Raw genomic sequence first — 12,500 nt, 5'->3', positions numbered from 1 at the left:
TCAGCTTGGTGGCTTAAAATTTAATTAATGACTTTGGTCATTAAAAATCTGAAAATTGTAAAAAAAAAAAATTTTTTATAAAACTATCCAAATTTACGTTCATCTTATTTTCCATCATTTGCTGATTCCAAAAACATATAAATATGTTATATTTGGATTAAAAACAAGCTCTGAAAATTAAATATATAAAAATTATTATCAAAATTAAATTTTCGAAATCAATTTAAAAACACTTTTATCTTATTCCTTGTCGGTTCCTGATTCCAAAAACATATAGATATGATATGTTTGGATTAAAAACACGCTCAGAAAGTTAAAACGAAGAGAGGTACAGTAAAGCGTGCTATGAAGCACAGCGCAACCGCTACCGCGCCAAACAGGCTCGTCTCTTTCACTGCCTTTTGCACTAGCGGCGGACTACGTTCAGTTTCATTCTGTGAGTTCCACAGCTTGACTAAATGTAGTAATTTCGCCTTACGCGACTTGTTTTCTCTTAAAATGGATATTTCGCAATGCACACGACTGCTAAATATATTAGTTTTCCTCCTTACTGGACGTGAGCTGCGTATTTTTCGAGCAATGTCCTTCTTTTGTCCTGCAGGCCCTTGATTCGGTTCGTACCTTCGACGCATAATCGGTTTAGTGATGCTCTGAAATTACACAAAAATCATACTTGTCAATGCGAATGCAAACCTAAAGATGCCTCAAACCTGTGGTTAAAACTTATGTGTGTATGTGTGTATGTATGTGTGTGTGTGTGTGTGTGTGTGCGTACGTGCGTGCGTGCGTGCGTGCGTGCGTGCGTGCGTGCGTGCGTGCGTACGTGTATGTGTGTGTGTGTGTTTGATTCTGTTTTAAATCCATTGAGTTTGGTTTTTGGTTATACGTTATACATGACGACTCGTTAATACACAAAGTTGTTGATAAAAAGACATTTAACTTGTTTCAGACCCAAATTTACAATATAACAAATAACATCAACCAGCGCATTTTATAAATAACATAATTAAGTGCGCAAGCCCTCACACACACACACACACACACACACAAACACACACACACACACACACACACACACACACATACACACACACACACACACACACACACACACACACACTGTTGTTCACTCGCATGCTCATACCCCTTCATTCCAACCCTCCAGTCAAACAGACTATAACTCACTTATCGCCTCTGTGTTTTTCCTGTTCGATTTCTGAAAGCGGAATTTTTTGCCTCCTCTCTTGTATCCTTTGCCAAATGTCTTTCCCGCTTTTGAAAATATGTTGCAAAGCATCGGAACTGCACAGAGAGAACGAAAAAAATGAATTTGAATACAGCGTATACGGTTCCACTTGAACGCATAAGAAAACTCACAATCCCGGCTAGGTTCTGAGAAGAGTTGTCATTTTCTTGATTAATTTCGCATGTAAAAACGTAACTCTTGTCAGTTACAAAATTAATTCCAGAAAATGTTTAACTCTGCAGAAAAATTATCCTGGCCCTTGAATTATGGTATGTGTTCAAGCGGAGTCTGTCTGATAAACAATGGACACTCTGTACAATAAACAATGAACACTCTGTACAATTTACAATGAACATTGTACAATAAACAATGAACACTGTACAATAAACACTCGGTACAATAAACAATGAACACTCTGTACAATAAACAATGAACACTCTGTACAATGAACACTCTGCACAATAAACAATGAACACTCTGTACAATAAACAATGAACACTCTGTACAATAAACAATGAACACTCTGTACAATAAACAATGAACACTCTGCACAATAAACAATGAACACTCTGCACAATAAACGATAAAAACCAATGGACCAAAGTAAAAGGTCAACCTGTTTGTACCTATCATCGTGGCAGAGAGCGTCAGGCAAGGGGTTGTCAAACCGCACTACGTCAGCGGATTTCCTGATGTCCTCCAGTCTGTACTTCAGTCTCCACAGAGTGTCCCGTAGCTGAAAGACACCAGTGTCATTTTCATTCTCATGACTTTATTATCCCATTAATGGAACACTGTCGCTTCCTCCCAGTTGAAAGCAGGCAGCATTAGAGTCGCGCTACCCAGTGTGCGTGTTTAGGTACAATCAGCCACCTGCGCTTTTGTCAGAATGACCGAGACCTTTTACGTGATATTAAAGTGACTCGGGGGTGGGACATGGATACCGTCTCGGAGTCATCACCTATAGTTGATCTGTGACCTCCCGACACTTACGGCATGAACAACTCAACCCTTCATACACATACAGGCAAGCCAATGGAATCTAACACCAGCAAGAACAATCACCCAAAGACAACACTTACCTCATCACAGAGTTGTCTGGCATGATCTATTCTTGAAGGAGCCCCACCAGGTGGCGTTGGACGCAGCGTGTCTCGAATCTGGGTTAAGATGGTGAGTCTTGTCTGTCGCTCCTGACACGTAGCAGACAGCACGCGGAACCGTGTCTCCACTGTAGACAGGGTTGACGTCAGTGCACTTCTGGGGAACAAACGTCATCCGTCGTCAACTATGATGTCGTCATGAGTGTTAGAATCTACGTTATTGATGATATGTGTGTGGGGAGGGGTATGTGTGTGTGTGTGTGTGTGTGTGTGTGTGTGTGTGTGTGTGTGTGTGTGTGTGTGTGTGTGTGTGTGAGCCTGCGTGCGTCCGTGCGTGCGTCAGTGTGTGCGCGTGTGTGTGTGTATGTAAACGTTCTTAAACTGTCACTTTCTTGAAGTGTTTCTATGTCCATGCGTGGTCCTGATCACTTATGCATACAATTATTTCAACCTGCATCTGAATTTTATCTGAAGTCCATCGTCTTTAAGGCAATGAGCGGCAGTAAAATTAAACTTGGAGAATACATGGAATAACCTAGTTTTCTGGGTAGTTATTGAAGAGACTTATACAAATAAATGAAACAAATTAAATACTAATGGACACAGACTGCCGTTGCTATGGAACAGCCGCCATATTGGATTTCTAGGAAACGGTTTTACAGCAACATCATACATCAGACATGCATAATATTTGGCACAAGGATACACATGACTTGTATCTGCAATCATATAGAACGATATTTTGACTAAAGACTACAGTTGAATTTAAATTAATTGTTGTAATGAGGATTAATGAATTTCTAACTGCATATTCAGTAATCTTTATTTCAAAAATTAATTTAAATTCAACTGTAGTTTTTTGTCAAACTATCGTTCAATATAATTGTAGATAAACGTCTTGTGTATCTTTGTGCCAAATGTCAAGCATTTTTGATGTATGATGTTGCTGTAAAACCGTTTCCTAGAAATCCAATATGGCGCTGTGTATGCCAGTTTCCATAGCGACGGTAATCTATGTCCTTTAGTTTTCGCCATCTGATAAACTCGTAAAAGCTTACTATGTTCAAGCATTCAAAACACATGCTTCAAAAATTGTGCATAAAACAAGTTTTAAAATAGGCATGTATCCACATCAGAAGTTGTATCACCAAGATACGTCTTGCGTACCGGAGTGCCAAGATGGCGGAGAAAAGAAGATTTGGAAGACGATGCAGGGTCAAGGCCATTAGAGAGAGCACGTGCAGCGCGCTACACGCTTTGAACGATGACGTCATATCCTCTTCCAGTGATGCGTCGGGTGTCAAGAGTGACGGTTGAACTGCAAGGAAGAGAAAAAAGTTTGTTTTGTGTGAATGCAGACTGGTTTCTCTTCCTTGTAATGAATGCTCTTTTATAAATTGCTGACTGTCTCGTGTCCCTCTATATAAAGAAATATCCTTAACCTCAACACTAAAACCCTGTATTCTTAGACCTCCAGACAGATGTAGGTCTTAACACCGAGTTTCAAAGCGGAGGTAAACTTAGTGACACTATGAAGAGAACATAAACCTATGAGAATCAGAAAACAAGAGTGGTACGCTATTGGAACGTTTAATTTATGACAAAACAGGGCATTACAACCACGGTACTTCGACCCAGAAATCAGAACATCTGAGAATCAGAAAACAAGAGTGGTACGTTATTGGAAAGTTTAATTTATGACAAAACAAAGCATTACAACCACGGTACTTCGACCCAGAAATCAGAACATCTGAGAATCAGAAAACAAGAGTGGTACGTTATTGGAAAGTTTAATTTATGACAAAACAAAGCATTACAACCACGGTACTTCGACCCAGAAATCAGAACATCTGAGAATCAGAAAACAAGAGTGGTACGTTATTGGAAAGTTTAATTTATGACAAAACAAAGCATTACAACCACGGTATACTTCGACCGAAAAATTCAAAATATCTGAGAAAATCAGGTCACAAGATCAGTAGAGAGAGTCTTGAAATGAAGAGTACAAAAAACGCGGAAAATAAAATGGTACTGTCAAGAGAAAATCTGACAAAATCAGGTCTTACTGAAGAGGGAATATTTTAATGGACGGGTCTAAAGGAGAGGTTTCAATGTACAGTCAAACCTGTCCGTAACGACCAGCCAAGGGACCAACCAAAAGTGGTCGATATAGACAGGTGGTCGCTATGGAAAGGGACATTGTACACCAATAACTAGTCGGGAATCTGTTGTGGTGATCTTTGTGGTTAGGTGGTCGTTGTCGAGAGGTAGTCGCAAAGGCAGGACCAACCAAAAATGGTCGATATAGACAGTTAGTCGCTATGAAAAGAGACATTGTACACACAAAAACTAGTCGGGGTTCCTTTGTGGGGATCCTTTGGGGGGATCTTCGTATGAAGGTGGTCGTTATCAAGAGGTAATCACAAATCGCAAAGACAGGTTCAACTGTTCTGTCGTACCTGGCACGTGCCTCCGGCCCCTTCCCTCCGTGCCGTGAGTGGACACGAGCAGCAGTGGCTGGTCATCCTGGGTGGCCGGCAGGTCGCTGACCAGAGCCTGTGCTCCCAGCATACTCAGCAGAGGCTGCACGCGGTGGAACAACAGCTGTTGACAGGCCGGCAGCTCCGTATGGTAGGCCAAGGCGTCCTGAAGCTCGGCTAGGCTGTTGACAGTCAACAGTTTGAGAAACTCGCATCAAAATAATGTCTTAAAGCCGAACATCCGTCTCCAGGAGACAGAAGCCTCAGAACTCAGAACTCATAACTTTATTAAATAAGGATAAAGGTTTCAGGCTTAGCCTAATCTTTCCAACCTGTGCTTGTTAAAGTAGAAGGCCAGAGAGATAAATTTAGCGTTGCCAACACGAGACACTAGAGGTACATTTGTCGCTCGCCGATGTTAGCCTTTAAGTGTTGAGGATCCTCTGAATCTCGTCCACAAAAAGTATGAATGTACGTTTGTGTCTGTGGACCTCTTAGCCCCTCACAATTGCGTGGGTCGAGTTATAGACTGATCAAGTCGCCGCACTCGGTGTCAGAGACGTGAAAACAACGCATTCGACTCTCAATTTTCGGTAAAAAGACTTCGCGAAGTATTCGCAAATTAGTATCAGGCCTTACCTTTGCCTGGGTTCGAGGTAGAGACGGAACAAGTCGCCGCACTCGGTGTCACAGACGTGGAAACACCGTAAGCCCAGGATCCTCTGGCTCTCGTCCAGGAAGGTGGCAAAGCTCCACTGCCTCTGGTCCGTGTCCAGTAGACCTTGCAGCAACGGTATCACCTTTGACCGCAGACTTCTGTCAGCGGTAACACACACACACACACACACACACACACACACACACACGATCGCACGTTCAAACACACACAGACGCACACACACACACACACACACACACACACACACACACACACACACACACACACACACACACAGACAAATCTTAGAACAGGCTCATCAAATGTGTGAAAAATCTCACGTTCTCGAATTTCAGGGCTGATACAACTTACTTAGTCCTGTCGGCGTCACAAATTTGAAGTACTCTTAGGTGCTGATTTTTCGATATACTTATTTTTATTGTCTCACATAATACGTGAACACTAGCACCGCTCCTCCACCCAAATTACAGAATGTTGACCCGTTTCTTATCTGCTGTGATCGTATGATTGTGATGTCATACAAAACCCTCCACTCAAGAACCGTGTTTATTTTCTCAGAATAACTGGACCAGTTTTAATCCAGACCAGTTTAGAATGCTAACGTTCCTACTTAAGAATCGAACAAAACAAGAAAGGTTAAACGATTGGAACGTTTAATTCAGGACAAAACCAAACATTCACAAGAACTTCCCCTTAGAGAAAAGAGTCAAAGATCAAAGAACAGTGTTCCAAATCAACTATGTCGGCACGAACAGTCACACACACACACCCCCCCCCCCCCCCCCCAACTTAAGTTAACTATGTCGGCACCTGTAGTTATGAACCTTGAAGATGAAAACAAGGTTTACGGGTTGAATCGAATTTCAGTCAAAGTCAAAATTGTCGCTTTTCGCCACGATTTAAAATCATTTTTATCAGACGGACACGATTCTCTCCATCTTCAAAGTGTGGTACACTGTGCCTTGCAACGGCTTCCCTGAACCTGGGACACTGTTCTTAAATTGTACCCAAAGGAAAGGCGTTGAGCTAATGAAGTATGACAGACACCTCCACGTCTAGCAGACGACAATTTCCCTTGACTCAATGTGCAGCGCACACTTTCCGACATTTTGTTCAACACTTACTCCGACATTCTGCAGTCCCCAGGGGGCCCTTCGCTCCACCGGAAGTTGCCGTCGAGCCTTTGGTCGCCGGAAATAGCTCCCGAGGGCTTCTGGGAGATCATGACTAGCCTGGAATAGAGAGGTTGGTGTCGAAACGTAATGAAGTTTTATTGTCTTCGCTGGCTTTGGTATTTGTGTCAGCATATTTTGATGAGAACTGTTTTTGGTGGGTTGTACTGACCTAGATTTTGCATATTATGTACACATATCTAATGTGGAAGAAATAACGAAGTTTACCGTCTTCTTTATTTACTTATACAAATTTATTTAAGTTTCTTAATAGGTGTTTTTTTCCTTCCCCTTTTCTTTCTGTCTGTCTTTCTTTTCGCCTGAGAGAGTACTTCTTTCTAAGGCAAGTCTGTCCGTCTGTCTTCTTTTCTCTCTTTCTCGAATAATTTTGTCTCCTTTAAAAAAATGTTTTTTTTAAATTTAAATAACTTCTGAGAGTACATTTAGAAAACGCTATCTCTCTCTCTCTCACTCTCTGACACACACACACACACACACACACACACACACACACACACACACACACACACACACACACACACACACACTCACACACAGACACACACACACACACAGAACAATAAAGAGCCCGAGTACAAAGAGACAAAGAAAAAAATCTAGAAATCAAATGCAAAAAATCTATGGCAACTTGGCGTTTTGTTCATTTTAAGAACAAGCAGGAATTCTTGGTGCCAAAAATGATACCAATTGATCGATATTTTCCTTCTTCAGGCGTCAAAAAGTCGGAGAAAATTGTCATTCTTCACCTTGATTGTGGTAATTTTCTCCTCGGAGAGCAACGAGGTAATAGGCAAGATTAGTTGATGTGTGCTGCTTTTTTTCTCTTCAAACTTTCATTTTTACCTAGCTTCTTTACGGTTCCTTTTTTTTCTTTTTTCCCCTTTTGTATCTCTTTCTCTGCAACCTTTCGCCCAAGCCTTTTATTGGCTGGACGTTTAGTGTACAAAAACTATTCAGCTAACCCACTCCATATTCTTTCCGTAACAGTTTGTTTTTGTTTCTTTATCTTTTTTTTCTTCTTTTTTTTTTTTTTTTTTTTTGCAGCCTCTGTGTAAAGTGTTCTTTTTTTTCTTCTTCATCAACTAATTTTCTCTCTTTTCCTCTCTCCCGAACACCCACATCACTATTTTTGTTCATCAAGTTCTTTGTCTTCTTTGTTCAGAGTGTTGACCTCGTTCAAGGTGCTAAGTAAGCAAAAGCACAAATACAACATTTGGAGGGAAATCTGCTGGACATTAAATTCGAACGTATATGCGGGCATTCTAATCAAGCAGCATATGACACACATTTTCAGAGCACGGTCATACATCTAAAAAAAAAATATATATATATATATATATATTCTTGTTTGTGGGTTTGTTTTTCATACATTTAATTCATTGCAATAGGAAAAGTGCAGGACAGATGAACATTATTTCCATATATAGCTATTCTGATGGACACGTGGATGAATTCGGGGGCTGTGATTGGATGGTCTCACACATCTCTTTTTCGTTCATCAAAAGTCGGAAGTCGGCCAATTTTGCCAATATCCAAAAGCATATTGGCAATAACAAAGACGCATGGTTCCGGTTTACCCATCTGTACCACACGATGTTTCAATCAACAACAGCATACACTGACAACTTGAAATTCTTCTCAGAAATATTTTTCAGCTTTAGAAATGTCGATAGCATACCCTTTTCTGCGAACTTCCCGATGAAACAGGACTAAAGCAACTATTTTCTGTCCCTAAACACCACAAAATGCCCAAAGTCGAAAGATGTAGTTCAAACAGGGGGGTAAAACGGAACAGCCGTTTTTGTGTGCCCGTGTGAGCTCAGTTGCCGACGGAGACAAACTTTCGCATTCGGTTTTTCTTACCTCGTAACTTCACACTGAATACCCCACTTCCCCTCTGAAGTATTGATGATCGACCCATGGCACTAACATTCATGTAGTCGTTTATAATTGAGGTTGAAAAATTCGCTTCATGACGAGACAAGTATAAATGCCATTCACCCAAAATGAAAACTTCGCTGCCGTCTGCTCGCGTTGTACTGATTAGCTGTTCTCTTCTCCTCCCCTTGTTGCATTCTAGTTCTTCAGTTGTTACATTTAGTCAAGTTTTGACTAAATGTTTTAACATAGAGGGGGAATCGAGACGAGGGTCGTGGTGTATGTGTGCGTGTGTGTGTGTCTGTCTGTCTGTCTGTGTGTGTGTGTAGAGCGATTCAGAGTAAACTACTGGACCGATTTTTATGAAATTTGACATGAGAGCTCCTGGGTATGATATCCCCAGACTTTTTTTCCTTTTTTCGATAAATGTCTTTGATGACGTCATATCCGGCTTTTTGTAAAAGTTGAGGCGGCACTGTCACACCCTCATTTTTAATCAAATTGATTGAAATGTTGGCCAAGCAATCTTCGACGAAGGCCGGACTTTGGTATTGCATTTCAGCTTGGAGGCTTAAAAATCAATTAATGACTTTGGTCATTAAAAATCTGAAAATTGTAATTAAAATTATTTTTTTATAAAACGATCCAAAATTACGTTCATCTTATTCTTTATCATTTTCTGATTCAAAAAAACATATACATAATATGTTATATTCAGATTAAAAACAAGCTCTGAAAATAAAAAATATAAAAATTATGATTAAAATAAAATTTCCGAAATCGATTGAAAAACAATTTCATCGTATTCCTTGTCGGTTCCTGATTCCAAAAACATATAGATATGATATGTTTGGATTACAAACACGTTCAGAAAGTTAAAACGAAGAGAGGTACAGAAAAGCGTGCTATGCAGCACAGCGCAACCACCCCCGCGATAAACAGGCTCGTTAATTTCACTGCCTTTCAGTGCACGAGCGGCGGATCACGGTCATTGTAAAAAAAATGCAGTGCGTTCAGTTTCATTCTGTGAGTTCCACAGCTTCACTAAATGTAGTAATTTTGCCTTACGCGACTTGTTTCTAGTTTTCCGTTGATGTTGTGTTTTGGTCTTCTTCATAAGTAGTCTTGTTCAAAATTTAAAAAAACTCAAACTTCTTTTTGTTGCATACGAATGAACTTATGAAAAGCTGTTTAACAGCTGTGTTGTCAAATCGAGTTTTTTTCCAAAGTCAGTGTGGCGCCTGCGCAAAACTAATGCGCATAAGAAACGGCGTCTGCTATCAAAACCTGAGATCAACGCATCGACACAAAAACTGTCATTTTGTAAGTTTGGAACAACAAATCAAGGTCAGAACAGCTATATAATCGCTATTGTGTTTTCAGCGTAGCAATAGGGTCCGATATTTAAAGAACGTTGACTCTAATCTGATGCACAATTTAATTATGACGATCTTCTGCCAGAAAAAAAACAAGCAACCGACCAACAAACAAATCAAATAATAACCTAAAAGATATCCTTACATTGCTTTCCTGTTGTTTCTTGCACCACCAAGCGGTCTGAACGGAACCGAGGCTGTCATAGCATGGTACAGGGTGCAACCGAGGCTCCACAATTCCCCGGATATTGGATTAATGGTGGACTGTGTACTGTTCCCGAAGAAAGCGTTTTTGTACATAAGTGGATGCTGAAAGCAGAAAAAGAATAACTTTTACCATTCCAGAACACACAGTTATCAAGGTATCAAGCAGTGTTTTTAATGTCCCTCTTTATTTCTTCGAACTTATACAAAGTCTAAACAACAAAGTGACTGTGGGCGAGATGGACAAAGTTGAAAAACAAAATAAATCTGCACTCACCAATACAAGGATAGCACATACAAAACTAAATCAAATGTTCGCCTATGAAGGATTCTTGTTTCACTGTGTGTTTGTTTGTTTGTAAGTCCTGAAGAAGCCTCCATATATGCGAAAATGTGATTTAGTTTTGCATGTATTGTCCCATCCTGAACTCAGGTCAAAATGAGTTCGGCTCATTCTCTCCCTGACAGGATGCCTTGAGTTTCCGATTTTTTTTTTTTACATATATAGAGCCTTTTGTAATGTAGTATCGATATAAGCAGATTCGCGATCGTCGATAATGATTTTTCATGGTGTTGTGTAATTTTTAAATTACAAAGGAATTGATTTGTAAAACAGTTTCAAGGGAGCTATTTTTCGCGGCTGTATTTACTGTGCAAACAACTCTAAATATGGCAAAAGTGTCACGTGATAATCAACCGTTTGGTTTCGGCGTTCGCTGAAGCAGACGATTTTTTCTGTAATGATGCAACCATATATTACGGTCTCCTTCCGGCAGCAGTCCCAAAATTTCGACTTGTTTTGACCTTAGAACGATGTCTTTATCATAACTGTGAAGAACAGAACGGAGATCACTGTCGAAGTCGGCCAATCTGCAATCATTTTCGTCTCGCGAACACTGATCTCAAATTTAGATCAGTGCTGGCGAAAAACATACGGGAGATAACTCTGTATTCCTAGTTTTGATAGATTTGCGTAGGACTGTAGCGTCCGGTCAGGGAGAGAATGAGCCGAACTCATTTTCACCTGAGTTCAGGATGGTATTGTCCTTGTATTGGTGAGTACAGATTCCTTTTGTTTTCCAACTTCGGACTTATAAAAATGAACACGACCAAGGCACTTTTGTTACAACTGTTCTCGGCTCAATAAAACCTCATCCTACAATCAAAGAGGTAATTAAGCCATGGTACAGCAACAGCTTATATTTCAAAGCTGAAAATTGTTATGATTATCTCTTTCGTGCTTTTTGCGATTTACGTTTGCTTTGAGTGGAAAGGGCCGTATGCCCAAAAGCACTTTAGTGCCTGCAATAAGTTAAGGATAATAGCTAATGTGCACGGGAAAAGTCGACAAAATATGGTTTTTTTTAACATTTCAGGCGTATTTCTTTAGTCCTGGCCATGAAGTTAAATCATAAGCTACTACTGCACAAGAGCGGTGCGAATGAAAATTCTGTCAAGTGTACCACAAATAGTACACATGAACTATCGTGCCTTTAGTACTTTCCAAGCGCTAACGAAACAAGACTTGAGCACTGACCCACGTACCCTTTTCTGTAAATACAGGAAGTTCTTGTAAGTTCGATTGGTGTGACTATTGTGTTATGTAAAACAAACATTAAAAAGAGTAAAATCTAGAGATACGATAATATTTTTGTGTGGATGGTCATGTTGTGGTACACACCATGAATACCCATAATGAGATAATAAAATGTTATTGTATTGCATTGCATTGCCTTGAAATGCACACAAAAATGCGTTGCATTGTATTGTATTTGTTTGTATTGTATTGTACTGATTGTGGTATATTGTATTGCATTGCACTAAATTGCATTGTATTGTATTGTATTGCATTGCATTGCATTGCATTGCATTTCATTGTATTGTATTGTATTGTATTGTATTGCATTTTATTGATTGTATTGTATTGTATTGTATTGTATTGTATTGATTGTATTGTATTGTATTGTAAACAAAACCTGTCTTACCAGGTACTCTTCAGTACCCACGATGGACGTTGTCTGTTCGGTATCCATGGCCTCTCGACTCGTACCGAAGTCAGACAGCTTGTATTCACACCTTGCAAGCAAAACAACATCCATATTCATATCAATTCGCTGAAAGCATTACATCTTCCTTGACTCAATGGTAGTTACACCTAAAATAGAAATCCGAAAACTGCATACATGTACGTATTTCACACCTTTACAACAATTAAAAACTATTGAAAGTGTACACCTAAAATAGTTACGGCAATAACACCTTCTAAAGTTAAACAGCGGACAACTTTACCTGCTAAATGCGTTTACAACACCTTTGGTGTTAAATGTGTTACACATTACTT

General features: G+C 39.9%; 1 protein-coding gene across 5 annotated transcripts in view; it reads right to left on the bottom strand.

The window, feature by feature from the left end:
- Positions 1-12,500, bottom strand: part of LOC138964852 (inhibitor of nuclear factor kappa-B kinase subunit epsilon-like) — a 58,933-nt gene that overhangs the window by 20,765 nt on the left and 25,668 nt on the right. For 4 of the 5 annotated variants that reach the window (XM_070336910.1, XM_070336906.1, XM_070336908.1 and 1 more), the window contains exons 6-15: positions 12,145-12,237; positions 10,101-10,264; positions 6,633-6,740; positions 5,469-5,645; positions 4,809-5,011; positions 3,517-3,667; positions 2,329-2,506; positions 1,873-1,982; positions 1,186-1,302; positions 552-650 (exon numbers count right to left, since the gene is read on the bottom strand). In XM_070336910.1, coding sequence (XP_070193011.1) covers positions 552-650; positions 1,186-1,302; positions 1,873-1,982; positions 2,329-2,506; positions 3,517-3,667; positions 4,809-5,011; positions 5,469-5,645; positions 6,633-6,740; positions 10,101-10,264; positions 12,145-12,237 — 1,400 coding nt within the window. The remainder of the gene's footprint in view (positions 1-551; positions 651-1,185; positions 1,303-1,872; positions 1,983-2,328; positions 2,507-3,516; positions 3,668-4,808; positions 5,012-5,468; positions 5,646-6,632; positions 6,741-10,100; positions 10,265-12,144; positions 12,238-12,500) is intronic. The other variant, XM_070336909.1, reaches the window with a different exon arrangement.

This window comes from Littorina saxatilis, linkage group LG4 (assembly GCF_037325665.1).
Source record: "Littorina saxatilis isolate snail1 linkage group LG4, US_GU_Lsax_2.0, whole genome shotgun sequence".
NCBI lineage: Eukaryota > Metazoa > Mollusca > Gastropoda > Littorinimorpha > Littorinidae > Littorina > Littorina saxatilis.
Note: the sequence above shows the minus strand (reverse complement) of the source record. Positions and strands in the feature narration are given on the sequence as shown.